A 27,978-nucleotide genomic window follows, 5' to 3' on the forward strand; every position below is an offset into this window, starting at 1 on the left:
TGCAGCGTGTCACTGACAGGGGAACCAATGTGTATGTGCTCTATATCCAGGGGACGTATTTCGCCGTTGGACCCACACACAGTGGAGCACAGGTGTAAATAAAGTGACTCTGATTTATTCAGTACTTTGAGGATAAATGAGGACAATATTTCCCTCTGTCAGCAGTTTTTAGAGGACATGTCTCACTTTAAAGAGCATATCGATAAGCTGAGCCGTGTTTATGAGCGCTACACGGAGTATGTGAGGAGGAATCCAGCTGCCACAGCACACCTGGAGAGCACCGTGAGGACTCTGTCCTACCTGATCGCAGGTCAGTCACAGCAAAGCTTGTGTTAAATTATTTATAATACATTAATGATATATATATTTACTGATCTCTGTCTCAGTCTGAGGTTCACAGAGCTGAATTTACCCCGGTTTGGAAATCAGTTTCACTTTGACCGTAAACAGGAAACAGTTCAAACAACACCATAGTTTATGCCCTCATGGAGAAAGTAAACTTTTAAAAGACGTCAAAGTCTTCAAAGAATTTGAATTTAAAATGTTGACTGTTATTTACCTTTAGTTTTTGATAAAAATGTATTATCCGTTCTGTTTGGTTTTGGGGGGTTTAAACCTGGAACTTAAAGACTTGATCAACAGGTTAGGAGTGTAAGGGGTTCAGGAATTCAAACTGTTTCTGTGAAAATACCTCAAACTTCCACCTGCTTACTTTGCAAAGAAAATTTCACGTTACTTGTTGTAATTGCATGCACTGTTTGTGAACACTGAGTTTTAGTTGTTTGAATATGTTATGAGATTTTTGCACATGCTCATTTATTAGCATTACTTGGTCTTATAATAACTTTTATTTGCGTAGTTTTTGGTTCTTCTGTTGGAGCTTTTATTTTTATTGCTGTATTTCTTGATGACATTATCGCTCAATATTACATTTCATTAAATTACAGTTGGTTGAAGCGGAGTACTTTATTTTAATGTTATTATTACAGTGTTGCAAGTTTAAAATTGATTCCATTTCAAACAATTTTTCAGTTCAATAAGAATATATTACATAAATTAAATCAATATTCATAAATTAAGTTTATAAAGTCCTAACATGAAATAAAGAATTAATCATAAATCATCTCATCACAAAAATATTGTAAATAACTACTGACATAAATTCAGTGAATTAGGTCCTCTCATGTGCACTTAAGCCTTTAAAACCACCTCTTTGATCACATTAATGTTTTATACTTATAAAACTGTCAGCAATCCACTTTGTAATACACTGATGCTTATTTTTTGTTTAATTTTTTAATTTCTTTGTTTTACTTTTTTGCTGTTTTTGTTTGTTTGTTTGTTTGTTTGTTTGTTTTTTAATTTTGTACCTCATTTTCGTCTCTTTATACAACTCTTTTCTACATGTGTTTTGTTCACTTTATTACCCCAGTCTTTACATTCTTTACTGAGTTTTTGCTTATGTTCCACCTTTTGTGTGCTTTTTAGCTTTTTTTCATATATTTTCCTGAAAAAAAAACAATAAAAAATTAATTTTGATAAATAATTTTGTAACCAGAGAAATAGAAAATCGCAATAAACAAACAAACAAAAAAAATAAATAAATAGAACATAAACACTTAATATCAGATCTGTATAAATATATGCATACATCCTCAAACACGTAAACACACATATTCATAACTTTTGTTTAGTTTAGTGTTTAACAAAAATTGGACCAGCAAGAATAATAATTAGATAACAACAACAAAAAAATATTTGTTTATTAAAAGATCTTACTGCTCAGAGACTACACATGGATGATTCTGGCTCAGTGTTGTGTTCTTCATGGTCCCTGAATGATAAACTTGACCTTGACCTGCATTAAAAGAAACTTCAGAGTTCTCAGCATTATTAATAAACACATCATATTCAGTAAATGTTCAATGTCATATGTTTGTTTTTACAGGTCGTTTTGCAGATTCTCATGTCCTCTCTGAACTCGGTGAGTCAAAGTTAGACCTCTGAAAAATCAGACTGTGGTTAGTTATAGATTAATGTAGAAGAGTGTTTCAGCGAGTCTGTAACAGGATCTTAGCTTCAGGATATTTATTAGTCCTTTTCTGTCCTCCTTCAGTTTACTCGGCCTCCAACCTCCTGGTGCTTTTCAACGACAGTATCCTGAGGAAAGGGCTGAGATGTGCCTTTCCTGTGGTGAGTCAGAATCCCTGTTATCTCCAATTCTTTTTTTCACCCAGACCTTAGAGTGTTTGCACGGTAAAGATTTTTCAAACCTAAAGCCAACGAGTAAAAACTTTTTGATACCAGCAAAGTAAATTTCACAGAGCAACATCGAAGCTCTGCAGCTCTCTACAGGAAGTGTCTCTGCTCCCTGCAGACGTATTGTCAGTGTCATTGTGTGTTTCTCTCATTCTCTGACTAAAATCAAAACACTGACCTGTCCTGTGTGTGTGTTCAGAACATCTCCCAGCAGAGACTCCTCACCTGGCTCTCTGTGTTGGAGTATGTGGAGGTGTTCCTGGAGATGGGGGCCTGTAAGCTGTGGGGGGAGGCCGGACGCTGGATGGTCATCGCACTCGTTCAGATTTTTAAGTGAGGGCTCTTTTCTGCAGACCAACTTTAAAAAGTTATCACTCTGTTAAAAAACTGTCATTTAACTTCAAGAATGTGGACTTTTTTGGTCTCCTGTGGCCTCCCTGTGTGTTTTTATGACTTCAGTATTTTAAAAGTATTCAGTCATAATCTTTTTGAACTCTCTAGACTGACTCAGTTTATTCTTCATTTGTCTCCAGGGCAGTTTTTCGCTTCGTTCTTCTACTGTGGTATAAATCTGGCATCCAGACTTCACCTCCCATAATCCCCCTGGATAGAGGAGCAGAGTTCGTCAGTGAAGGTCAGCATGAACTACAGTTCAGACTGTGCTCATGAAATAAGACTGCGTTTGTTTCATCCAGAAAAGCTTTGATGAAACCATGAAACACTTTTGTAAAGATCTCCAGAACATTTGCAGGATGTTTGGAAAGTTATGTCACATCCTGAGGAGATTTTTTAGGATCTTAAAAACTTTTTACACATCTGGAAGAAGTCTTTAGAGATCTCAAAAAACAAAACAAAAAAAATTTGATCCATGTTTGGAAGACCTGAGAAATTTCTTTTGCAAAATCACAAGTTCTGCAAGATTTTATACAAAGTGTTTACAAGATCGAGGATAAGTTTTGAGATCTTGAGGAAAAAATTGTAAAACCTCAAAGGCTTAAAGACCTTAAAAGATTCTTGAAACTTTGAAAGATCTTGTCCAGAAAGAATTAGATCATGAGAAACTACTGCATGACCCAATAACACTTTTTTAAGATCCTGGAGAAGTTCTGGGGGATCTTTAGGAAACCTGGCAAGATCCTTTCAAATCCTGAGCAACTTTTTCACAGCCTTGAAAAACTTTTGTAATAGTGGGGAAAACAATAATACGATCCTGAAAAAGTTGTTTACAATCTTGAGAAACTTCATCAGGAGTTTCTTTCATTGTGGTATTCTGACTGATTGAGGTCGTGTTTTTCGTGTCTCTCCTGCTCAGATGATGAAAACAGGGAGCAGGAAAACGACTCCTGCTTCGTGGGTCAGAGGTCGGGGCGAGTCATCAGACCTCTGGGCAATGGTGAACCTTTTTTTCTTTAAGTATTCATTCAGATTAACTGCTTTATTAACCGCCCCTCCTCCTGCAGCTCGCCCCCTGCAGGCCCGGCTGTGGGGCGCACCGACTCAGAGGACGCGGAGAAACAGCTTGAACGGCGAGACGCTCAACAGCAAACACACAGAGCTGAGTCTGCAGGAGACCATCGCTGAGTGTGTGTTCATCGGACGGCCGCTGGTGCACCGTATCCTTCAGCTCCTGCTGACTCAACACCGTGCAGGTCGACTTCTTCAAGGTCACGACCTTAAAACACAGCATCGGCAATGTGCATTAAAGGGTTGATGCTAGAATCATACAAAGTGATGTTTTATTAAAGATCAGTGAGGTGCTTGCAGAGTTTGGCTGCAGAGCTGCTCTGACTGGATTTTTGTGGTTTCATCCTGCATTTCTTCTGTTGACCTCTAGATGGCGAGCTGCAGCAAACTTAAGCTGAGTAACAGCAGAGGAGAGAACTGTAAACTTGTTTGTGTTTGAGCAGTGAGAGTTCGACAGAGATTGAATTTTTCTTTTAAACACAGATCAGATAAAAAAACAAACACCTCTCCAGTCTTTCTTTAACTCCTCCTGACCTCAGTGCTCGGTCTCGGTCTCTGTGGGAAACAATCATGGAAGCCATGGCTCGTCTCTGGAGCCCTCGAGGTCTCCAGGTACACTGCCCCTTAAGTTTATTCATCATATTAAAGCCTGTTTGATCTTTGTCTGGTGAACAGGAAGTGTAAAACTCTCCTCTCTTCTTCTGCAGTTTCGCCATCCTCAATGAAACAAAGTTTCAGACCCGATGGGAGCGAGCAGAGATGAAGAGAAGGACGTTTCTGCTGCTGTACTACCTCCTCCGATCACCTTTCTATGACAAATACTCAGAGTGAGCACGTCACAACTTTAATTTGTTCATTTTTACTAAAGTTACCCCTCTGTCTTTACCTGCTGTTTGAATATTTCTGAGTGTGCACAACGAACTCATAACATCTGTTTTATGTTTCTTAATTCTGTCTTTTCTCATTATTTCAGCTAAAAAATATGAAATAAAACTCAGAATAATGAGATTAGTTTATCACTTTAAACTTTCCTAAATCATTCTTAATTATTTGAAATAATTGTCATATTTTTTCATCTTTTTTTTTCATCTTGATATTTTATTTGATAAATTTGAGATTTTATGTCATAAATCCAACTTTTTAATTCTCCAAATATCATTTTTTAACCCCTAAATTTGACCTTTATCTCATTACTATTACATTTTATCTCTTTATTCCAACTCCTCGTCTTGTTTTTTGATTAACTTTCTCATTATTTTAAAATTGAAATTGTGTTTCTTTTCTTTTTTAGGGTCAGGATTATTATTTTTTGTTTAACCTGGCAGAATTGTTGTTTTCTAAAGTTTACCTCCAAGGCTGCACTTTAATAAGACTTCGAAATATTCATTTTATATTTACAGATAAAATTTACAAAGATAGACAAGGAACTTGCAGGAAAAGGCAAAAAAATCTCCTCACAAAGCAAAATGACCTCAAAGCCTTTTAAAAATCTGTTTATTCAGAGATAGTTGTTTGGGTTTTGTTGAGTGATGTTTGTGTTTTTGGTTGGCAGAGAAAAGATCCTCTTCCTGCTCAGAGTGCTGGCTGATCATATCCCAGGAATCGGACTCATCGCACGTGAGTTTCAAAATCACTTCTGCACTGTTAGTCTGCTCCTTGCTTCAGAAAACACCTTTAGTGAAATGTTCAAAACATCAGCTGCAGTTCCCAGAGTATCCACTAGGGGCTGTCTCTGGCAGTGAGTCAGTCTCCATAGAGCTCTGTGTTACAATGTTCAGCTTCCTGAATCCAGTATCTAACTAGCTAATAAACAGTTATGAGTGATATCCTCTGTCTTCCTTCAGGTCCTCTGATGGATTACCTCCCCTCCTGGCAGAAGATCTACTTCTATAACTGGGGCTAAACCTGGGTCATGTGATCCGATCTTTAATGTCTGTGAGGACTGGTCCAACCTGGGACAAAGACAGTGAACATGGACCTTCCTTGAGCCGACGTCCTGATTGAGTTTGGCTTTTCCTGCAGAAATAATCCTGATAATATTTTTGTAATCAGCCTTTTTTTTTAAGTCTCACCCTCAGGTTTTGTTTCTGACTCACAGAAAATGTTTGCCTCATGACTCAGTCATGTTGGAGGACTTCATTCCCTGAGCTGAACATTATGTGACTGTTAGTTTTATCACCTCCTTCCTCTCTTGTGAACAGATCTCTCACTCAAGTAGCTTTGAAAGGATGGAAAAGCCTTTTATTTTGGTGGGATCATGTGTGTGAAGGGGTGAAATCACACAGAGCTCTAAAATCTGTCTCAGTCGATCAGGAGATTCAAAGAGACCTCAAAGACTTTGAGGTTTCTGTTGATTTGGCGCCCCCATGTGGACACAGGGGGCACTGTTTACCTCCTGTCTTTAAATAGCGATGTGTGTCATGTATGTAGAAGTCTTACTGTTGAAAAAACTGCTGCTTTGTAACAGAAATCTTGTTCTCACTGGGGTTTTATCTGGTGAGCCAGAAATATCATATAAATAATAAAAAATATCAGAAACCCTCAGTCTGACCCGCAACAACAGTTTCAGGTATTAAATATCAAGATAAAGAGAAAATTAACTGTGGTCCTGGTGGTTTTATTCATTTTTGGATGCTAATACAGAAGCAGTTGTGTTTATTTTAGTCTGATAATAAAAAAACAAAAACAAAAAACGTCTGGTGGTCCATAATGTAAAAAGAAGACTGAACTGATCCAGATACAGTTGGTTAAAAATGACTACATCTGGTTTATTGGTGGTGGAGGGGACTACCCACTTTGTCCACAGAGGGCGCCAAATACACACAAACTGAAAGATCCTAACAGCTGTTCTGGTGGATTACATCGACCTCTCAATGTTTGTAAAAGGTTGTGCGAGCATTTTTGGCAACATAAGTTTTCTGCTACCACTTTGTGTTTCTGACTGAAGTCTCTGATATTATGTTAAGACTGTGAAATATTTAGACATAAACTTGTGACTGTAAAGAAGAAACCCTCGAAAACTAAAAACTAGCACACAGACCGCTAAGTCTGAGACCTGGGTCGTCATAAAGGATCCAGAAAACTATGTCCAGACAGACTCTCTCCCAATCTGCCAGAAAAATAATGATTTAGTATTTTTGGATTGATAATTGTCAACGTTTTTAGTTTGACTGTGAACGATAAATCTGCTTCACTCAGACGTAGAAGACGCTGGTGTTACAGTGGAAAGTGTGACCCTGTTGACTGGTGACTGTCTGCCCGCAATCACTGACACGTTCTGCTGATAGTCTCTCGTTAGCACGGTTACTCTTTACTCCAGAACACCGGTCGATCCGTAACGGTCAACACCCGACCACATACCATTCATTTATTCAGAGTTTAAAGAACGATAATTCTTCTGAAAGAACGGAGTAAAACATCGCTTCTGTATAGCTGTCAAGTCTCACATTATGGCAGAGAAACTACTGTATTTCACCCCTCTTTCCCGCCGTTATCCTGTGTTATCGCGGAAGCCCTGGGTGGCAGTTCTCGCGAGGCTTGTGACAACAGCGGGAACAAACCATCGCTGCCATGTCACCCGTTTAGGCCTGAAAAGTACCGTATTTGTACATGGGGGACGACTTACAGTGGGCACCAGAAGATTCCCGTTGTTTATAAATCCAAAACTTGACAGGTAAGGGCTTCTGTTGCCAAAATCTGTGCACAACTTTACAATGACATCATCTGCTGGTCAAAGCGTGTTAAAAATGTCTGTAAGATTAACATAATGTCATAAATGTTGCTAAATTTCGACATCTAATTTTTGTAATCTATGGCAGAGGATAAGAGCCACTTTTCCTTTATATTTTAAAAAAAAATCAGAATTCTGAATTTTCCTTCCCCAGAAAAAAAATTCAATAAATAAAGTTGTAGATTTTTTTCTTTTTCAGTGGCCCTATACCTTTTTCATAGACTTTAATCTCAGAATTCAGAGGAAAAAGTCAGAAAAAATAGTAATAAGAAAAAAAAGGGATGTATTTGTTTTGGTTTAAAGTGGCCCTAACCCTCTTTGTATAACCCAGTCCTAGGATAATTCTGTTTTGTATGGATCAAAATGATCCTAAAAAACAACTGACAGTTGGAATTAAAATTAGATTGGAACAAGATAAATCCCCATTTTTTTGAACAACTTTATTAAAGATGTGATCTAATCTCATGTTTTAAATCTGATCAGATTATATCTGAACAACTTGGCCTGGGCTGTCACATCTCAGAAGCACTAAAACACCGATCAGAGGCAACAATGACAGCCAAACACAAGTTATAAAAATCCTGTAAAACAGCAAAAACAGGTTTGAAGCAGAAGACAGAGACGAGAGCACAAGCACAGGTTTTCCATCTTTATTAACATACTGAATAAGTTCCTTTTTGTAGCCTACAAATAAATAGTTTCATCCTTTCAGTCCGTGTTGTTACGTTTTTGGAGAGTTTCATCAGAGGTTGTTGGACACGCACGGGAAAATGACACCCTGATCCTTTAAAGAAAACCACAAACCGGTTTCCAGACGTCTCATTCACTGAACAGATCTTTAAATAGCCCGTTGGTTATAAAGTCTGCCTGGTACAAACATGTGACAGAGAGGACGTCATGCATGAAAGAAGTCACAGCAGAAGGAGAAAAAACACAGAGAACGTCAGGTAGTGTCTGCCATGTGACCCTGACTGGAAGGATTTGGCCGTAAGGCAAGTTTCTTCCATTTCATGAGGGTTAAAAGTGTTATTCTGCATTTCAAGGATGAAGCTTCAATTAAAAGAAAAATATTAAAAGCATCAGCAGAGGAGGATTTCTCTCTTTTTTGATTGAGATTTGAAGAATAACGTCAAAGTTTCACTCAGAAAAGTTTTTTGAATTCAGAAAGTGTTTCAGCTTCAACATTTTTACTAAAAATTCAAATCAAAAATTGGAAAATCCTCCTCATTTTCTGAAAAGTTTTTTTCTTTTCTAGATTTCAGACTTAATCCATGAAATTCAGAATATAAGCGCACAAAATTTTCACAAAAACACTTTTTTTTTGTCCTGGCCCTGATTATCCATCTGTAGCCGTGTCCACTAGTGGGAGCAACTTTAATAAAACGTTGTAGCCATCAGCTGATTTTTATCGCAGATTTAACTTTCAAAACATCGACCAATCAGAATCAATAAGGAGCAACACTTTCAATATCCAAACAGCCAAAGTTGCCCTGGTCGTTTTTTGACACAATTTCTCACCACAGATTTTACATTTCAGAGTTAAACTGCGGTGAGATTACAGCGACATGAATCACGCAGAGCGTTTTTTCACATGCCTTAGTGGACACGACCACTTGCGAGGACTCAAACTGCAGACAAAAGTAAAATATGGATCCAAATTAAAAGCTTTAAAGCCTGAGGAGAATGTATAATAAATATGATGAGGCAGACTTCAGATTCAAGGAGCAAAAACATCGAAATGAGACGCACAGATGTGTAAAAGTGGAGATGCATAGAGAGAACATCGTGGTGTCTTCATGAGCTGGGACTCTGTGTGCTCTGAATTTAAAAAATCACATTATCTACGAACTACAAAGACACTCCATGCTGATTTAACGTCTGTATTTACAACAAGTATCACCCTTTAACTAATTCAACCACACGTGTCAGTTCACTGAGCTGTAAAGAGGTATGATTACAGTATTTTCAAACCCATGTTGATACATTTTTGCACATAATTCAGAGAGTAACTGAGGAACAGATGCGCAAAAGTTCTTGTTCTTGTTGTTAACCTTGAGTCTGGGAGTTTTTCTGACAGAGGAAGATGGTTATGTGATGAAAAAAATCCATCTCAAAGCTTCCCGTAAAGGTGCCGAACTCCATTAACAAAAACAAAGATTTTAACAAGACGCACAAAAGGAGTTATTGATCTTCTTCAGCCTTGAGTGGTTTGTATTTGAGTTAATGTGTTGTTTGTTGAGGTTAAACTGAAGCTGCACTGACCGTTTCAGACACTAAATTCACAAAGAAACTAACTAATAGAGGCAGCATTTGAGGAGGATCTCCTGTGTGCTGTGTGATAAAATTGATGTTTTTATCAATGGGGTTTGGTGGTTTAAAAGAGAGCGATGACAGCTCTTCCTCTCTGTGGGAATCCTTCCTGTGCAGCTTTCAGACACTCTAAATAAAAATCTGAGGAGCATCTGGGTGAAATGCTTGAATTTCCTTTTAGTTGTTTTAAAAAAGACAGATAATAAATAGCAGCTCAGACATCATGAATGTGATGCTCTGATCACTTCCTCTCCTCGGGACAGACACACACAGAACCAGCTCATGAAAAGCCTGAAATAGTGAGGACAGTTTGCTGTCAGTGCTTTACATAAACAAAACAACCCCTGGACCAAACTGGAACACTGAATCTACACATCGTGGATTTTTGTTCAAATAAACGCTGAAAGTTTTTAAAATATAAACTGCACCTGCTTTTAATATCACAATAAAACAAAGAAAAACAGAAAAAAGCAAAGAAGTACTTGATAATATGAATCATAAAACAACACTTTGATTTCTTTAGAAGGAATAAAATATCGTAGAATTAACTCTGATGTCATCTTGAAAACTAAGACCGAGAACTTACAACATAACTCTGCTTTTAGAAAAGATTACACCCTTCCGTGGTTTCCATTATGAAAATAAAACTCAAGAGTCTGCAGATGAGAATGAGAGAAGAGAATACTGTCTCACTCCTGGAAAAATGTCTCTATGAGAAGAAGACGAGCGAGGGAGGGAGGACAATCTCTTTTTCCTCATGCAATCCTTTCTGCGTCAGTCGTCGTCTCGAATCCACGAGTCAGTCCCGTTGGTTCTACGCACACGTCGGTTAGTTTGTCCTCACACAGGTCGGCAAAGTGTGTCGGGGTGGATCAGTAGGAGCCGTAACGATCCTGAGAAAACATTTGAAAAGGTCAAACAGATGCGTGCTGACACTAAAACTTGACCAACAAAAGAACAAAAACTGAAATGTCTTCAAAATTTTCTTGTTTCTCTTCAACACCCGTCCAATCTGTCATGAGAGGTGAACAGCTGGCTGAAGGTGAGATCAACCATTAATGATGCACGTGAGTCCATTAATTTTGTCCATAATTGATGCACGTTACAAAAGAAATCCAATCCCATGTTATGGCGATCACGTTTGCACACTGACTCCCAAACTTTCGTCTATCATTATTTTCTTTTTTTTTCTGGACAGGTTCACTGATAGGCGATTTAAAAATAATTTAAATAATTCCAGGATTTGTTATAAATTAATCTAATTAATCACATTTAATCTCATATCTGCTTAAGGTCCCAAAATAAAGAATTTGGATTCTAGGACATTAAAAAATCTGTAGTGCATGACTAATCAAATAAATGAAGAAAAGAAAATTTGTAAAACCACATTTTTCTACTGGCCAACATTAAAATGTCAGTGTTTGCTGCCATTGACATGGAAGTAAATTGTGTTGGCAAGGTTTAGTGGAGCTTGAAAATCAAAATCCTGCTCGTAAACTACTGTGGGTGAGAGCGGTGTGCTCTTTGGATGAGAGTTCAGCATGGATATGAGGAAAAGATGTGAGATGACAGAGACATAGCGAGACGCTGCAAGTCAGAAAAGTTCAGGCAGCTCACGCTCCAACTGAGGATGTGTCGCGGTAGTTCAGAGAGAAGGAGCGGCGCAATTGCGAGAAAAGATGGATACGCTGAGATAAACGTAATAAAAAAAATGAAGTTTTGTCTGTTTTTTTGATCAAAAACAGAGGGACAGAAAGGAAGAGAGCCCACTCTTCTTAGGTAGTTTTGGTGTTTACATGGTCATAGAAAACAATATTATTTGGGTCTTGAGAGATCATTAAAGATGCTCTGGAAATGGCTGGCAGCCAATGAGTTAATCTTGCGTTAATATTTACAACGCAGTGTAATTAATTTATCAAATTAACCCATTAAAGTGACAGCCCTTCTTTTTTGTGTTTATTCGTATCCACCCAGCTCATTTCCTGGTTGTTTGAGTATTCAGAGACGCTGTAGGGGATGTTTAGATGATGAATGAATACTTGAGAATATGTGTGACAGTGTGTCTGTGTGCCTGTGCATGTGCATACCTCAAACATACTGACAGCAGCTGCTCAGGAACAATTGATTCCAGTTTTCTCCTACTGCAAATTTTCGCAATTAGTTCAAAAACAAAAGTATCCGATTCAGTGTGCAAGGTGTCTGTGGGTGTCAATATTTTTTTTTTCTGATCCAAAAAAAAAAACAGACTGTGTGCAAAAAACTTAAGACCTCAGGAGAATCTCATCGCTGAGTTCAATAGACTTTTATGCACAAACAAGTTCTTTGTATGATGTTCTGCATCTTTGATTCTCAAAGGTTTCAGTCATATGCCCTCTCAGGAGACAAAAAAAAAACTCACCTGGATTGTATTCATAACTCCGTTGGCAAGGACGGCCATCTTTCCAGCTACAGTCTTCACTCCTTGTTTGAACTGTGCGATGTCAGGGCCAGAGGGGAGCACGCTGTCGAAGCCTGCAGCTCGTCCTGAGAGCAGGAGGAGGAGGAGGAGGAAAGATCAGTGTTTCAAGCAGCTCATTAATAAGTTATGATTTCTAACTTTTGAATCTCTCAGTCAGAGAATGGCGGCAGCACACAAACACGTGGCTCACCCTTTTGGTCACTCCCGTCTCCGAACAGGTCGGCTGAGCTGATGGAGGTGCTTCCAGAGAAGGTCTCCAGCTTCGTCTTTGCATCGTACTGAGAAGAGAAGACATAAATTAACCCCTGTGTGATAAAAGCTCGCTGGCTTTGGAATCTGAAGGAAGCTTGAAGCAGTCTGATGAGCTTCCTCACCTCTGCGCTGCTCTCACGACCGAAGAACATGTCTGAGGAGATCGCCTTTGCGTTTGCAAACTTCTGCCTGGCCTCACTGGACTCTGACACCGGGGCGGACACCTCGGCTTTTCTTCTGCTGGGGAGTCTGGATCCAACACAGGAGCAGAGGTCAGAGCTGCACACTAACGTTTATTGAATCACATTCTACGATAAAGACAGCATGAGCGAGGTTTGTACAGATACCTTTCTCCGATTGGCTGGATGCTTGAGATGGTGACCTCCTCTTTGGGGTCTTCTTTCTCCAGAGCCCAAGAGGTGGTAAAGGAGGCAGTGCCTCCCTCTGTGTCCCACCGGGACCCAAAACTGTCTCCCACTGTGAACGGGTTGTCCTTATACCTGAAACATCAAACACACAGTGTTCACATCAGAGTCGTTTCAGCTCTCACCACGTTGAAGTGCTCCATAGGGATCACATTCAGACGTACTTTGGGGGTCCAGAGGTGAATCCCGGCTCATCAAACATGTCCAGTTTGGAGCGAGAGGAGGACTTGGCTCCCACAGGAGTCTCCTGCTCGATCACCTGCATCTCCGACATCACTGAGTGAGACACGGCGCTGGGACGAGGAACAAACGCCACAGTTTAGACGCACAAGTCATAGACTGTTAAAAAAAAAGGACTTCATCTTGCTGAGCTCAAAGTGAGGTTGCCACAAAAACTGCTCCCCCTGGTGGCTGGCTGCAGTATAGGTCAATAAAATCCATTTCCCCAGCCAGCTCCAGATGAGCTGTGATCAAACTTTAAAAAATTAAAACAGCTCATAGAAATTTTTCACACATTCAATAGTTGTGGTGATTTGAAGATATTATTTGGCTGTCTTGTGTTCAAGTCTCTATTTTTTCAGAAAAGTTTCATTTTCATTAGTTTCAAGAGGTTAAAAACGAGGCTTTACTTTTCACATTTAACTTCCTAAGAAAGTCGTCCAAAGCCTCTACTTCGCAGACTCAGGCTGTGCCTGTGACAGGGGTATTTTTGCTTCAAAACCGTACAATGGTAAATGGAGAAGCTACGCTGTCCACTCTTTATACAGTTTATGGTTCACCTTCAGTCTAACACCCTTCAAAACGATCTACTCCTGAGGCTAAAAGTTTGCATCATGGTGTTACCTCCTGTTCCCAAAGCCCATCCCCAGCCTCTCCGCCTGCTCTCTCTTCTTCCCCTCCAGGTTCTGCAGCTTCTTCTCCTCCACCTTCCTGTCGATCTCCAGCTCTTTGTAGGCCAGACGCATCGAAGCCACTCTGAAAAGAGCGAGGACAACATGTCAGGCATGCAAGGTTGAAAATAAGACTCAAAAATGAAATATCCTCCCCGGACAGGATGACAGCTCCATGTGAGTCGTGCTCCTTACATGGACTCCTCAGCTTGTTTCTTGGCTTCAGCAGCTTGCTCCTCCCTCAGCTTCTCGGCCACCTGCGCCTGCTTCTCCACCTCAGAGAAACTCTTACTGCTCACCTTCTGGGCGCCCAGACCTTTCTTTGCACCGAGCTGCATCAACAAGACACGAGGCACAGCCGTTAGCTCCAGGTCAGAGTTAGGCAGGGAAAGAAAAATCCTATCAGCTGTTTTTAAAGTTTTCCCTCCTTTGAAATCAAGCTTTCTTATCACATGCATATTAGGTCACTGTCAATCAACAACAGTAAAATACTTGTGCTAAATTGCCGTCCTGTAATCCATCAAAAGCATGACTCACCCCTTTTTTGGCCGCCATGGGTTTCTTTTTCCCAATGATGGAAGGTTTCACATCTGCAACAGAAATAGACAAACTGTTAAAACTGAAGACCGTTTCACTCTGTTTCACAAACTGAGAACAGCTCGCCTGCAAAGACAGCAATAAACAGAGAGAAGCTGGAGAGTCAGCACCAAGAGGAAACCTGCTTCAGTTAGTGTTTTTGTTGTTAAGTCCAGAAGTGTGAACACTAGCTGAGGAACAGACACTTAGTCAGCGCACAGCAGCGTTAAAGACCTTCATTTCACCAAGTTCTCCTGACAGCAGTCACACAGATGCTTCTCTCCGTCTTTCTTTGGTAATATGAAGCCGAAACACCCACCGATTTTCTGGACTGATAACTATTTCGCAGCCTAAGAACGACTCTTGCGGGATTAATTAAAACTTTTCTCAAACTCTGGAAACTTTTCAGAAAACTTGGGAAACATTCATGAGATCCTGGTCACTTTATTTCAATACTAAGAGCTTTTATCAGATTCTCAAGAGTTTAAGCAGAACCCCAAGAAAAACAACTGAGATCTGAGAGACTTCTACAGGAATCAGAAAAATATCTGCAAAACAGAATTTTTGGCAAAGTCTTGAATAAACGTCATAAACTGGGAGTGTTTCTTTGTTACAAGGTTCCAGAATATGTTGACAAAGTCCCCAGGAACTTTTGGCAATTCTGCAAAATTCTAGGTATATTTTGTGAAAGCAATAAAATGTTCATAGAATCATGAAATTATTTGTTTGAACCTCAGAAACTCTCTGGAGCCTGAAAAAGTCAGCAGCATCAAAGTGAGTAAGGTGAGACCCTGAGAAACTTTTTATGAGAGCTTGAGAAACTTTTGTGAGATCCTGAGAAACTTTTGTGAGATCTTGAGAAATATTTGAGACATCCTGAGAAACTTTTATGAGATCTTGAGAAACTTTTGTGAGGTTCTGAGAATCTTTGATAGAAACCTGAGGATCTTGTATGAGATCTTGAGAAACTGTTATGAGATCCAGAGAGACTTTTTATGAGATCTTGAGAAACTTTTGTGAGATCCTAAGAAACTTTTGTGAGATCTTGAGAAATATTTGAGACATCCTGAGAAACTTTTAAGAGATCTTGAGAAACTTTTGTGAGGTTCTGAGAAGCTTTGATAAAAACCTGAGGATCTTGTATGAGATCTTGAGAAACTGTTTATGAGAGCTTGAGAGACTTTTTATGAGATCTTGAGAAACTTTTGTGAGATCTTGAGAAACTTTTGTGAAATCTTGAGAAACTTTTTGAGATACTGAGAAACTTTTATGAGATCTTAAGAAACTTTTATGAGATCTTTAGAAACTTTTGTGAGGTTCTGAAAAGCTTTGATGAAAACCTGGGGTGTTTGTATGAGGTCCTGAGAAACTTTTTTGAGATATTGAGAAACGTTTATTAGGTCCTAGGACACTTTTATGAGATTTGTTGAAACTTTTGCCAGATCTTGGGGATCTAAAATGAGGTTCTGAGAAGCTTTTGTGGGATTCTAAGAAACTTTGTATGAGATCTTGAGAAACTTTTAGGAGCTCATGAGAGACTTTTATGGGAATTGTATGGGATGCTTAGAAACTCTTGTGAGATCCTGATACACTTTGTTGGATCCTGAGGAACTTTTATGGGTCCTATGGAACTTAAGCTTGACCTTCAAAGAGACTTGCTGGATCTTTGAAATAAAAAAATGATATCCCAAGAAAAATGTCTGGATTCCTGAGACTCTCACAGGTTATATAACTTTTTTTGTGCATGTTGTGAAACTGAAGACAAACACAGACTCTTGTGCAAACACCATCTTGACTGTATGACTATAATAGAGTTTTTTTTCTTGCTTCTGTCTGTGAGATGGTCTCTGAGAAATGCCGCCACAGCGTCACCACCTCATATCTAAAATGCTCACAGCAAAATACCTCTAATCCTCACACTGATTGTGTGCAGGTATGTCGGAAAGGTGTTGACAATGAGTGTTCTCTTCAAACACAATGCAGGGCTTAACGCTATGAAAATAGCAGGAGTAACACACAACCCTCCTCGAACTAAGCTCTTTCCTGTGCGTGATAAGCAGAGCAGGGAGGCGGCCGGTGAGGTGTCAGTCAAGCAACACGACCATGCATCTGAGGAACAAACCAGCCACTGCAAACAACAGCTACAGCAGCAGCTGTGCTCAGGTTCATCACCTGTGGGAGTCTGTCCAAGGTGTGTCGACAGACGCATGGAGTCCTCTACACCACAGGACACACACACGACACCAGAACAGGTTCAACACAACATTAGTAAAGAAGGTGAAATCAGAACAATAACTCTCTGCTGACTGGATTAATGTCACTCTTTGTGTGTGAATTAATAGTTATTTAATTTTTCTGTCAACAGGAATAAAACAAGCTCTGTTTTTATTATCGATTAATCGTCAGGTAAAGGCTTTGAGCTTCTCCATCAGTGACAGTTTGAATATAAAAGAATGAGTGAAGAAATAAAATAAACACTTTGAAGCTCACAAAGCAGCCATCAAACATGGGAATAATTCTCATTCATCCTGATTTCTCTGTGACCTGTTCACTGTCCTGTTGAAACCAACGTCTCCTTTTCTGTCTGATATGTGTTTTTAATAAACAGAATAATTTCAATAAAGCATCAGGAGTTAATGGACAAAAAATTAAGATAACTTCCACATTAATGTTTTCAAGATTTAATGAAATACAGAGAAACTAGAGAAAAACCCTGAGAGGTTTTTGTGAGATTCTGAAGAGCTGATGTAGGGCCCTGAGAAAACTGAGAAAAAATTTGATTCACTTATAGAAAATTCTACAAAATCCTAATTTAGGAATTACTGTGGAGAAATTACGATTCAGGGTTCCTATTTTGGAAGAATAATTAAAACAAAAAAATTTTTTGGGGGGATCCAGACAAACTAAAGCAAGATAAAAAACAATTTAATAAATATTTATGATTTCAAAAAGTCTGTGAAGCACTGAGAAACTTTTGTGAGGTCCTGAATAAACGTTGGACTTAACTGGAAGAATGTATCAAGACATAAAGTTGTGAAATTCCAAGTGTCTTAGGTTTTTTTTTTTTTTTTTGCAACATATTGAGAAACTTCAGCTGAATGCTCATAAGTCTCTTGAATCCCCAGAAACAGGATTGTTAAAAAAAAGTTTAGGGGGAGACTTTTTGGGGAAAATTTAAGAAAAACATCTGTGGGTTCCCAAGAAACTCTCACAGGAAACATGAAAAAAGAAACTCTCTTAGATTTTTAAGAAAATTTCAGAAATATACTTGTTATTTTATTTGAGATCCAGTTATCTTTTTTTAAATACTTAAAAACTTTGGCTTAGTTCTTGTCAGATTTTGTAGGAACCTGGAGAAATTGAGTGAGAATATGAGAAAAGTCTGTGGGATAAAAAAAGACTTTTTGAGAAACTTGTGAGATTCTGAGAAAAGAGTTCTTCAAAATATTAGTATTTTTAGTGGGATACTGAAAACTTTATCTCAAATACAAAGGAACTTAAGCTTTTTCAGAAGGATAATAAACAATTTAGTGATGTTAGACAAAACCTTTTGGGAATGTGATAAAATCTAAAAGATCCTGAGACACTCCTCACACAGACACAAAAGATCATTAACATAGGAAGACTGAGATAAAAGTGTTAAAAGTGTGAGCGCAGATATTCGGTCGTGATGTTTAATAACAGCATGTGTTCATTAAACTGTACAGCTTCATTCTGAGGTTATATTAATGTAACACAACCACTAAAAACATTTTTATAAACATCAACCAAATGTCTTTTCCTCAGGCCAAAAAACAATCACTAGAAAGAAACGCTTTTCGATGATGAAGTAAAATTGTAGTCTGCAAATTGCGCAAACCCCGTCTGTAAGGACATACTCTAATGCTCTTTGAGGAGAGAGTTAAACATAAAGGATGTAGAAACATTACAATATCTAATAAAAGATGACGCACTCATGAGCGACCCAGCTTTGTACGCACTGGGTGGAAACTCGTCAGTCATCCTCTCACAGAGAGAAGAAAGAATTCAGAGCATTAATTTTCTGTCTTTGAGCTGACGATGATAGCACATCATTATGGTTTCACTGTCTGACTGAGAAAAATAACACGCAGAGTTTGACAGAGGATTGAAAGGCTGAAGAACAGGATGAACTGAGATGGATATGAGCTCTCTGGATCAGCAGAAACAACGCTGAGGAGTTAAGACTATCACTAACTGAAGGTAAAACACACACTCACCAATGGAGGCTTTGGGTGATGTGCTCAGGCCGTCGATGCTGGGTCCATCCTCTGGAGCTACACAGACCAGAAAATAAATCAGATGAGGATTCAGATAACCTGAACATTTCTGCAGGGCTCACCTTTGGGAGGTTAAAATATTCACAACTATCAAAATCATCTGCCAATCTGGCTGCATGGATGGCAGTAAAGCTCAAAACACATACCATCTATTCCTTCATGTTAAACTAGCAACTGAGTAATGTAAAGGTGGGTGAACTGTTTTAAATATATAAACATCCCTTCACTACAACCCCGGAGGGATGTCTGGGGGGGGTTCTGTCATACCAAGCATGCTTCATTACTGTCACAGCTGATTCAAACAGGCCCCACACAGGTGTGTCCCACTAACCGTTCTCATCCTGGGTTTTGGCCGTTGTGTCGGTCAGCTGGGGTGTGATAGCAGCTCCGTTCTGCTCAGACACCTCAGAGGAAGGCGCCATACTCCAGTCATTAGAAGGCTGGAAACAAATAAGAGAAGTAAAAGATCAACGTATGTTTTAGTGCAAGGAGTTTCGATTCAGCAGTTTCTCAAAGTTCTTCTGTTGTAGCGCCATCTTTGGTCTCTTTGCTTTTAAACATTTTCAACAAAAAAATTGAGAGGGATCCAGCTGCAGACCCTCTTGCAGGCTCCACTCTGAGATCCCCTCCACCGTCAGAAAGAAGTGACGTCAGGATATGAAGTAAAAAATACAAAATAAAATTGAGAGCATTACCTTTTAAAGTTATGCTGATAGGGTTACATTAAACTAATCAAAGAATAAAATGAATGTCATCAGTAAGCCAACATAAATTAGTGGGCACCTCAACTGTTTTCATTTCCTCTAGAGACACAATTGTTTCAGTATTAGATCCATAATATATAGCAGTTAATATATTCATTGAGGTTTAAATTTACTAGTACTGAGGAGGGAGATGTAAGAAAAAGCTTTACTTTCATTCAAATACACATAGTGACTTTCCATCCATGTAATTCTGCATGAAGTAAATCATCTCTAGTGTAGTTTCAATGCACGTGGCAATGGCCTATATCAGGGATCTGCAACCTGCGACTCTTAGACTCCTTTGCAGTGGCTCCTTGTATCTTGAAAAGATTTTTCTTACACAGAGTATTGGTGATTAATGACACTAGATAAAAATCATAATTTATCATTTTGATGATCTAACTGCATCACAACATGCAGTAAAGCCTGCCACTGCTCTGTTTCACCTCCTATAACATCAACAGCTCACCAACTTTCCATGCACCTGTGGCTAACCTCAAGTTTCACACCCCTGGTAAGATAAGCAAATCAACAGAAGGAGAAATCTGGAAGAAAATACAGGTTTTAAATATATGTTTATGGTTTCATCTAACTGCCAATGTGCCGGCTTGATATATATCTGTGATAAGTGGCAAGAAATTAGAAAACAAAAAAATGATGAGTTGAGCAACATTATCAGAATGTTATCAAATTCAAGTACTTTTTTGTAGTTCTAAAACTTCACAAATTCAAAATACTTGTTGTTTCGATAATAATACAATGTATTTCAACTATCTGTGGAGCTTTATACACCGTATTGTCTTTATTGTGAAGATAAAGTAGATTTTGTGGCTCCGAGATGACTTTCATCCAGGCCAGATGAGAAAAAACGGCTCCTCTAAACGTAAAGGTTGTAGACTCCTGGTCCAGATCATTACACCAAGCAGAGGTGCCCACTAATTTATTTTGAGTTATCAATTACGTGTAGGATACACTTTGTTTTTTCAAAAGTAACTCTATGGAGAAATCAGGTTAACGGACATAATTAAAACACAGAAAAACCAGACTGTTTGAAGTAACTTAGAAGGTAATCCTCTTGATTGTATTTTTTTTTTTCCTGACATCACTTCCCTCTGACAGTGGAGGGGATCATAGATTGGAGCTGAGGGTGGAGGTCTGCAGCTGGACTGTCTTGGAAAAAATCTCACCCTGCTGTTTTCTTCAGTAATGCTGTAGGGGTCTTATAGCTCTTTTATCATAAACAGGATCTGATGCTTTTAAGATTATGCTGAATTAAATCATAAACCTTCAAAATAAAAGTGCATATGTCCTGAAAAATCAGTATTTCACTATTTTGCACTTTCCACCACAAAAATACACATGAAACAGCTTAAATGTGGTTTAAAAAGAGTGATTAATTGACTGTTACGTGTTAAAAAAGCAGTGATTTTTTTCACTAAAGAAGCTGTAGGTGTTCATATCGGGGTTGCAGGAGTTTAGTGGGTATTGAATAAGGTGGAAAATGACTGTATTTGTGTGTTTCGTAGTAGACAACAAACCTGTGTGTGTTCAGCAAAAAAGTCTGCCTCTTTCTTCTCAGGAGCTGCAGGAGTGTTTGCTGCAGACGACTCGATCCAGAGCTGCAGCACAGAGAGGGAAGGGCGTTCATTCAGCGTTTTTATTTCACTGTGACAAACACAAACAGTGTGGACTCTGAACGATAACAGCAGATCCACCAACACGTCTCAGGCACTGATAATTACTTTACAGCTCTTATGTAACGAATCAATGAGCCAACAGGAGCCATTAGTTTCTGTTGCTCAGTTAAAGTGACTTTGAACTAGAGCTGAAACGATTCCTTGAATGATTCGAGGTACTCAATTACAAAAAATACTTGAGTAATTTTCTCCGCCTCGAGGAATCGTTTAAATTTTAAAAAGATCAAAGAGTGGTATTTCAAATAGAGCTGAAGAGAGTTTTCAGACCCCTCAAGCTACCTTTTATACAATATAGCAACTAGCAACAAATCTAGCTTCTTTTCTGGAGTTTGGAGACTAATGGGTCATTCGACGAAACAGGTGCCATTTGGGTCCGCAACATTTGATCAGATGTACAAGGCACGAAAAATGTGTCAAAGTGTGTTTACAAATTTTAGAGCTACCAAAGCAAGTGCTGTTATTGACATGCTGTATCAGAAAATAAAAATTTTCATTTGAAAAATAACTGCTCTCTAACTTTACAAAAATGTATTTTATCCGATTACTCGATTAATTGATGGGATTTTCAGTAGAATACTCGAATACTAAAATATTCGATAGCTGCAGCCCTACTTTGAACTGTAGCTTCAACAATATACAGATTCAGTCAATCGCTTCAGACATATGCCCAACAATAATAAATAACATGCATGGTGAGGACAAAGAGGTATCCATCTGACTGATACTCACATCTGTGCCATATTTGGACAGCGCAGTGTTAGCCAGCTGTCGGATCTTCTCCCTGTACATCTGAGCAGCGCGGCTGTTGTACTTGGCGTTGGTGTCGTTTGTGGAGCAGCCATGCTGGCGGAAAAACGCCGTCTAAACACAGAAGGGGAAAAAACAGTTACTGGATCACACTTATGACATGATGCAGCTGGTACAATATGATGCAACAGGACGACATGGTCCAGTACCACAATAGAAGATGCTGTTCAGTCGGATGCAGTATGGTTTGAATATGATGTGATGACTTTTCTTGAATTTGTTTCTGAGGCCGCAAGTCACTCAGCTACTCAGCAATGATTGTTTAACAAAGTGTTATCATTTATGCCTTTTATTTGTACTTGATCCTGCCTAAACCTTGTTTTTAAGGCCTATTTTCTTACTAAACATGCTTTTATTTTGAAAGCATGAAAAATAAATGTCTGCAAGGCTGTAAAGTGAGAGGAATAAACTTGCAAATTCAAAACCATCTTTTAAATCTTTTCTTGCGTTAACAGACTTGCTATTTTGTGATGTCTTCATCTTCTGTTCTTATCTCATTATTCATTTTGTTGCTTTAAAAGCTTTGACTCCCCAGCTTTGATAAGTGATGTCATTGTTTCCTTCTCTCATTTTCATTACAACTACTTTAAATTCCCCCTGCTTTAATATTTTTATACCCTGACATCTGCTTCATGTTTTTTTGACATCCTTTCTTACGTCCAAGGCTTTTATTTATTTGCCATGTTCTTTTATTCTTGTGGTTTTAGCACTTACAGTTGTGTTTCAATTACACCTAGAACTGCACAAATTCTAAATATCTCAATAAAAATGGAAATGGAAACACCAACATTTCCAAAATCTTCTCAAATTTCAAGTTTTCTTCACTATTGAAGTTCATCACAAAAGTGCAATGGAAAAACCTTTTTCGCAAAAACATATCACCTGACTTAAATGAAGGACCCATTTCCTTCACCTCCTCACTACGATCATCTCCCAGAAGTCTCTACTACGTGTCCAGAGGCTCTAGCATTCATATTATAACCAAGCGGCAACCTCCGGTCTGGGAATATGAGACAATGCGGAAATGCTAAAATCTGCTGTTCCTCGAGTGTTCGCTTGAGGCTGGCTCCGGAAGTACCGGAAGTCACATACACACCAAGCCAAAAAAAGCTGTTTTCAAAGCAGAAATTAACTTATTTACAGCCTGGTTCAAAAAACGTTTCCTGTCTGAGTCGCTAATTTTACTACCAGCACCCACTGTACGGAGGGTGAATTTTTTTATAACTCGGCCGTTCAGAGGATATTAAGATCGGGAGCTCCCCCAATAAGAGGCACAGCTGAGGGTCACGTGAAGGCCAGTGCCCTCTGGCTGTAGGAGAAGCCCTTGTCACTACCAATATGGCCGCTATAGCCGATGTGCTTCATTTTCCGTTTCAGAAACAGACAGGTGACATCGGCGAGACTACATCCATGTTTTATACCGTCTATGATTATAACAGCTCTGCCGTTAGTCATGTATTAAGTTCAGGTGTTGGTGTTTCTGAGCATTAGCGAAGGCACCAGGAAGGCTGTGAGTGGGTCAGAGTGCAGCAGGAGGGAGGAGTGTGTAGGTGAGCTGGTGATGATGATTTTGATTCAATGTGCAGGACAAGATTTTACTCAAGTTGTGTGCAGCTCTAGTTGTAATGAAAAACACCAGCAAGGCACAATTTTACTTCATCAAAACTTCAAAAATTTTGCTTTTATTTTGCGAAAAAGTGTAATGGAAACACACTTTACATCTCCTTTTCTGTCCCCTTAAAATTATTTGTATCCTATTTCATCTTTGCTCGTCTTGATCTGATCCATGATGTTGGGTTCGGATTATTTCATTGTTTGGGTAATTCACACTTTGCTCTTTTAACGGCACTTTGTTAACTAAAAGTATTGAACAAATGAAGTTGTTATGGGTGTTATTATTTAACTGTAAACTCTCTACCTGAGGCATGACGCTTTTTAAAAAGGGAATCAGTTTCAATTTCCATCTCTCTGATCTGAACTGCTTATTATGATTTGAGTACCGCAAAATAAACTGATGAGAGCTTTGTTTGAGCTTGTTTATCATCATCATCATCATCATTAAACTCAGTTTTATTTGTCCTAAATCAGTGTGTCTGTCATCTTAAGGTCTACATTAAAACAAACATGTAAAAGTGAAGTTCAACATTAATCAACACGACTTTCTCTCCAGCAGGATGCAGGAAACCTGACTGACAGTAAACACGGGATTAGAATGTGGATTTGGATGAGATAAGACAGACTCCTGCCTGTTAGATCTTATCCTGGCTCAATGTAAGGTCTTTGTGTAGGTAGTCTTCAGAATTGAAGGGTGTGCTCAATGAATGTGGCGCCATAGCTGGACATGATTAGCTCCGGTGAAATGGAAAGTCTGACGAGGGGGGGAGTAAATGCCTCATGAGGGGCCAACACAGCCAACCTTAGACCCTCTATGACCACAGATACATGAACCCTTTTAGAAGTCTCATGGTGAATGGTTTTCTCAGACTTACCGCGTTGGCATTGCCTCCAACCTGCATGCATCGGAGCTGAAACCAGTTCCAGTTGGAGTCCAACTCAGTGGATCTAAAAATAAGGAGAGTACAGAAAGTCAGCGTTCCAGTATTTCAGGTAAACTGGGGGACGAGTAAAATGCAAATGTGCTTTCTATTCATGTTCAACTGCAGAGCAAAACTGTCAGAGAAGTATGCACCATGAGGATGATTTCAACAGCTCTGATCGTTGTTGTTGTTACGCTGAGGCTCACCTGATGAAGCTGAGGTGCACTCCCAGGGAGCGGTGGATGCCCGAGCAGTCGATGCACAGGAACACACCGTAAGGGATACTCGCCCAGCTCGGGTTTTTGGCTGCACAGTCAAAACATGCCTGCAGAGAAATAAAAGAGTGCAAACACAACGTCACGTACACAGTAATTATCCATCAGATAAAGAAGACGGCTGTATGTGAGTCTGTCATATCAAACATGCTGTTGTGTAACTGTGCGTTCTCTGGCTGAGTGCCACCTGTGAATGGCTCAGTGTCTCACCACAGACACTCTCTGTTGTACTTAAATATCACTTAAATGCTGAATACCTCATTCACTGAGGGAATAAGCTGCACAACAAAAAGGCGCAGGAGGACATCTGCTTATCAAATCAGAGGACAAAGACCAAAGATTCATGATGTTACAAATAAATACAAACAACTGTGGAGACATTTAAAAGCTGACCACTCAGCAGGAACGCTCAAACAATCACTTTACAGTCCTGTTAGTCACACCTTTTCTTAATCTATTAGTCATATTTGACACTTATTGAAGCCAAGTGCTGAGTTTTCTCTCGCTGCTGCTTCTCTTAGGTGAGAAGATTTGAATTTTTCACTTATTCTCTTCTTCAAGAAGTGGATTATAAATCAGATGGAATAATAGCGTGTGGATGTTCTGTAGTCCACATAATTACAGTATTGATCAGGAAAGTCATAAAAATAGGTATAAGTTTCAGCCTTGATCATCTATGATGAGAACTAGAGCCTTATTTAGCGGTGTTTTTGTGTGAAAGTAATGCGCTGAAAATTCTCTAAATAAAGCCTGAATGCAGACCGATATCAGATTTTTTCGGTGGGAGTCCCTTCATTTGTGTTTTTGGTCAAGTAAAAAATTGGCCCCGTCTGAGTGCAGAGGAAACCGGCTGACGAGCAGGGAGGGGGTGTTTGGTGCGAGCGCCCTGGGCTTCTGCTGCACAAAAACACTGCTGTAGGGGTAATTTCTGCCCTAAACCTTGTGATAGGACCCAACTTGTTCCATCCCGGAGTATCACTTTAAGTTTATTAAAGGTAACACAAGAATAAGAACCAGATACTCAAAATTGTCTTTGAATGCCACTTTTCAAGATTGTTACAGTCAGAATCTTCAGAGTTTCTTCCTTGACAAGTATTCAATTTCACAAAAAAATTGCTAAAGGTAACAATAAAATTACCCAGAACGGAGCATTTATAGAAACTAGTTTAAACCAAACCACCAGCATGAATCAAAAGTGACTGAAAATTACCCAAAGTGAAGACTGAGTGTAATAAAAATGAAATCAAAACTAATCAACACTTCAAAACTGGAAAACTTTGAGATGAACTGAAAGTCTAAAGACTGATTTGCAGTATTAAAACCTGTGAAAGTACATAACCACTAAACAGGCCAAATCACCTTCAAAGACAAAAACAGAACAATTTAAAAGCTGAATCCCCTAATAAAACTGGTACACAACAACATCAGATATTTTGGTAGCCACATGCCATCAAAACAGCAATAAAACAATAAATCATTACAGCGTTGGCTTTTCCACTATCTGCACACAGTGATATAAACTCTCTCTAATTCAGAACATCTGAATCAACAGATAGGAACATTTCTGCCAAAGTTTAAGACCAATAAGCTCACACATTTATTATTCACATGTGATGACAGCTAATGTGTGCCTACAACAAGTGTCAACGTGGCTGAAAGGAAGTCCTTAAAAGTTTTAAAACTGACTGACGACGCGTAACTGAAGGTCTATCTTCTGATATGAATGAACTAATCATGTATGGTAGACAGAAATGTTTTGTTTCGTTTAATGTCTGTTTCTATAACAAATAGGATGTCAACATGAGAGTATAAGGTAAATTCAAGAAGAGGAGGCTTAGTGTTCTTAAAAATTACAGATAATTTTAAATAAATGTGCATAAATCATCACCGGTGTAAAAGAGTTTGACATGTCTGGTTCCTATATTGTACAGTGGCTGTCCAAATTATTTTCTGCCTCCAAATCCTGATCATGAAACATTTAGACAGTGACTCTGAGCGCATCAAATATCAGATGATCCTTCTGTCTTTAGCTCTTTGAACTTGAATGTTTGGTTTGTCCACCTTTTGCTGCAGTTACTGCTGCACGTATCTCTGCCATAGTGTCAATACATTTCCTGAGAGATTCAACACTTCTGATAACTCGTGACTTCTGCAACTGTAGAGGAAGGCTTTCCTTTGAATATACAGAAGATCTGTCTACTTCATTTTACAACTCAGCCAAATCTTCTAGATGGGGGTGAGGTCTGAACTTGAGGAGGCTAGTCCATCATTTTCAATGATTATTTTTTTTAATTCCCAGAAAATTGCCCCGAATCTTCTTATAATGGCTCTATCCTACGTGATACAGAAAATGATAACCTAAATCAATGAATAATCCAACAAAACAACTTAAACCTCCTTAAAATGTCCCAATAATTTGGGCTACTACTGTAGATAATGTACATAATGCATGCTCTCTTAGAGAATTACAAAATTAACATTTAAATCACTTATCAAGAGTTGGATAAACATATGTAAGGAATTTTCTCATTGACTTAGTATTGTATGTATGTCTCCATTATTATTTTACCTCGCATGCTGAGCAGCACTTTGTATCATAAATAAAATAACATGTGTAATTAATTCGTCTTCATATCTTGAATCTGTATCCTTCTGATGTTTCTATGTTTGATTCTGACTCATAAAACACTGTTAGCATTAGCAGCATATGGTTCAATAATGTAAAGTGTTACAGCTCCAGACATTAAACGTCAGTAGCTTTAATGGACTCACAACCTTTTTAACGGTTACTTAGTCTATTTTTATTAGTCTAACTATCTTTAAATTGTATTACAAAAGAAATTTACCGTTATCTTTAGCTGTTAGCTCGCTCAGTGTATACGTGGCCTTTATGTTAGACCGGCAGGCTAACAGTTAGCTCCTGTTAGCTCTGTGACCGTTAAACAGGCCGAGCTCCGTCAAAGCGAACGGACAGACAGTCCGAGGGAGAAACACGAAGAGAAGAACGGAGATTAAACTGCTGTTTCATGGCAGCTTACCTTGTTAGTCGGGACGGATCTCAGTCTTTTGAAAATTGAAAGTATTTCAGTCTTATTTGGTTCCGTAGCCATCTTACCACTGTGACAATTTCCATACACTGACGACACTACGGGTCCCCGTTTGTAACATATCGAACAAAAGCGAAAGTCCCTCGCTGACGTTATACGCACACAAACAAAACCAATTAAACTCTGATTTTAATTCAAACTAGTGCCACC

The 27,978-nt window shown here is 38.9% G+C and overlaps 2 protein-coding genes across 2 annotated transcripts; one reads left to right on the forward strand and one right to left on the reverse strand.

Annotated features, from left to right (window-relative positions):
- The first annotated feature begins 50 nt into the window (after positions 1–50).
- pex16 (peroxisomal biogenesis factor 16) lies at positions 51–8,376 on the forward strand. Its single transcript, XM_074667329.1, has 11 exons — positions 51–310; positions 1,949–1,984; positions 2,117–2,193; positions 2,459–2,592; positions 2,793–2,893; positions 3,572–3,652; positions 3,720–3,872; positions 4,263–4,335; positions 4,431–4,550; positions 5,276–5,340; positions 5,568–8,376. The coding sequence occupies exons 1-11, from the start codon at positions 178–180 to the stop codon at positions 5,624–5,626; spliced, it is 1,032 nt and encodes a 343-aa protein (XP_074523430.1). The 5' UTR covers positions 51–177; the 3' UTR covers positions 5,627–8,376.
- Positions 8,377–10,169: 1,793 nt separating this feature from the next.
- On the reverse strand, positions 10,170–27,890 carry arfgap2 (ADP-ribosylation factor GTPase activating protein 2). Its single transcript, XM_074667328.1, has 16 exons — positions 27,760–27,890; positions 24,653–24,771; positions 24,399–24,471; positions 21,832–21,963; positions 20,944–21,024; positions 18,994–19,102; positions 18,603–18,659; positions 14,326–14,378; positions 13,984–14,120; positions 13,742–13,873; positions 13,063–13,191; positions 12,821–12,973; positions 12,596–12,722; positions 12,412–12,499; positions 12,162–12,286; positions 10,170–10,656 (listed from the first exon to the last, which is right to left on the reverse strand). The coding sequence occupies exons 1-16, from the start codon at positions 27,829–27,831 to the stop codon at positions 10,636–10,638; spliced, it is 1,608 nt and encodes a 535-aa protein (XP_074523429.1). The 5' UTR covers positions 27,832–27,890; the 3' UTR covers positions 10,170–10,635.
- Between the last annotated feature and the right edge of the window lie 88 nt (positions 27,891–27,978).

Source organism: Halichoeres trimaculatus, unplaced genomic scaffold (assembly GCF_033239565.1).
Source record: "Halichoeres trimaculatus isolate MK-OKI-2021-1 unplaced genomic scaffold, fHalTri1.1 fHalTri1_scaffold_3, whole genome shotgun sequence".
NCBI lineage: Eukaryota > Metazoa > Chordata > Actinopteri > Labriformes > Labridae > Halichoeres > Halichoeres trimaculatus.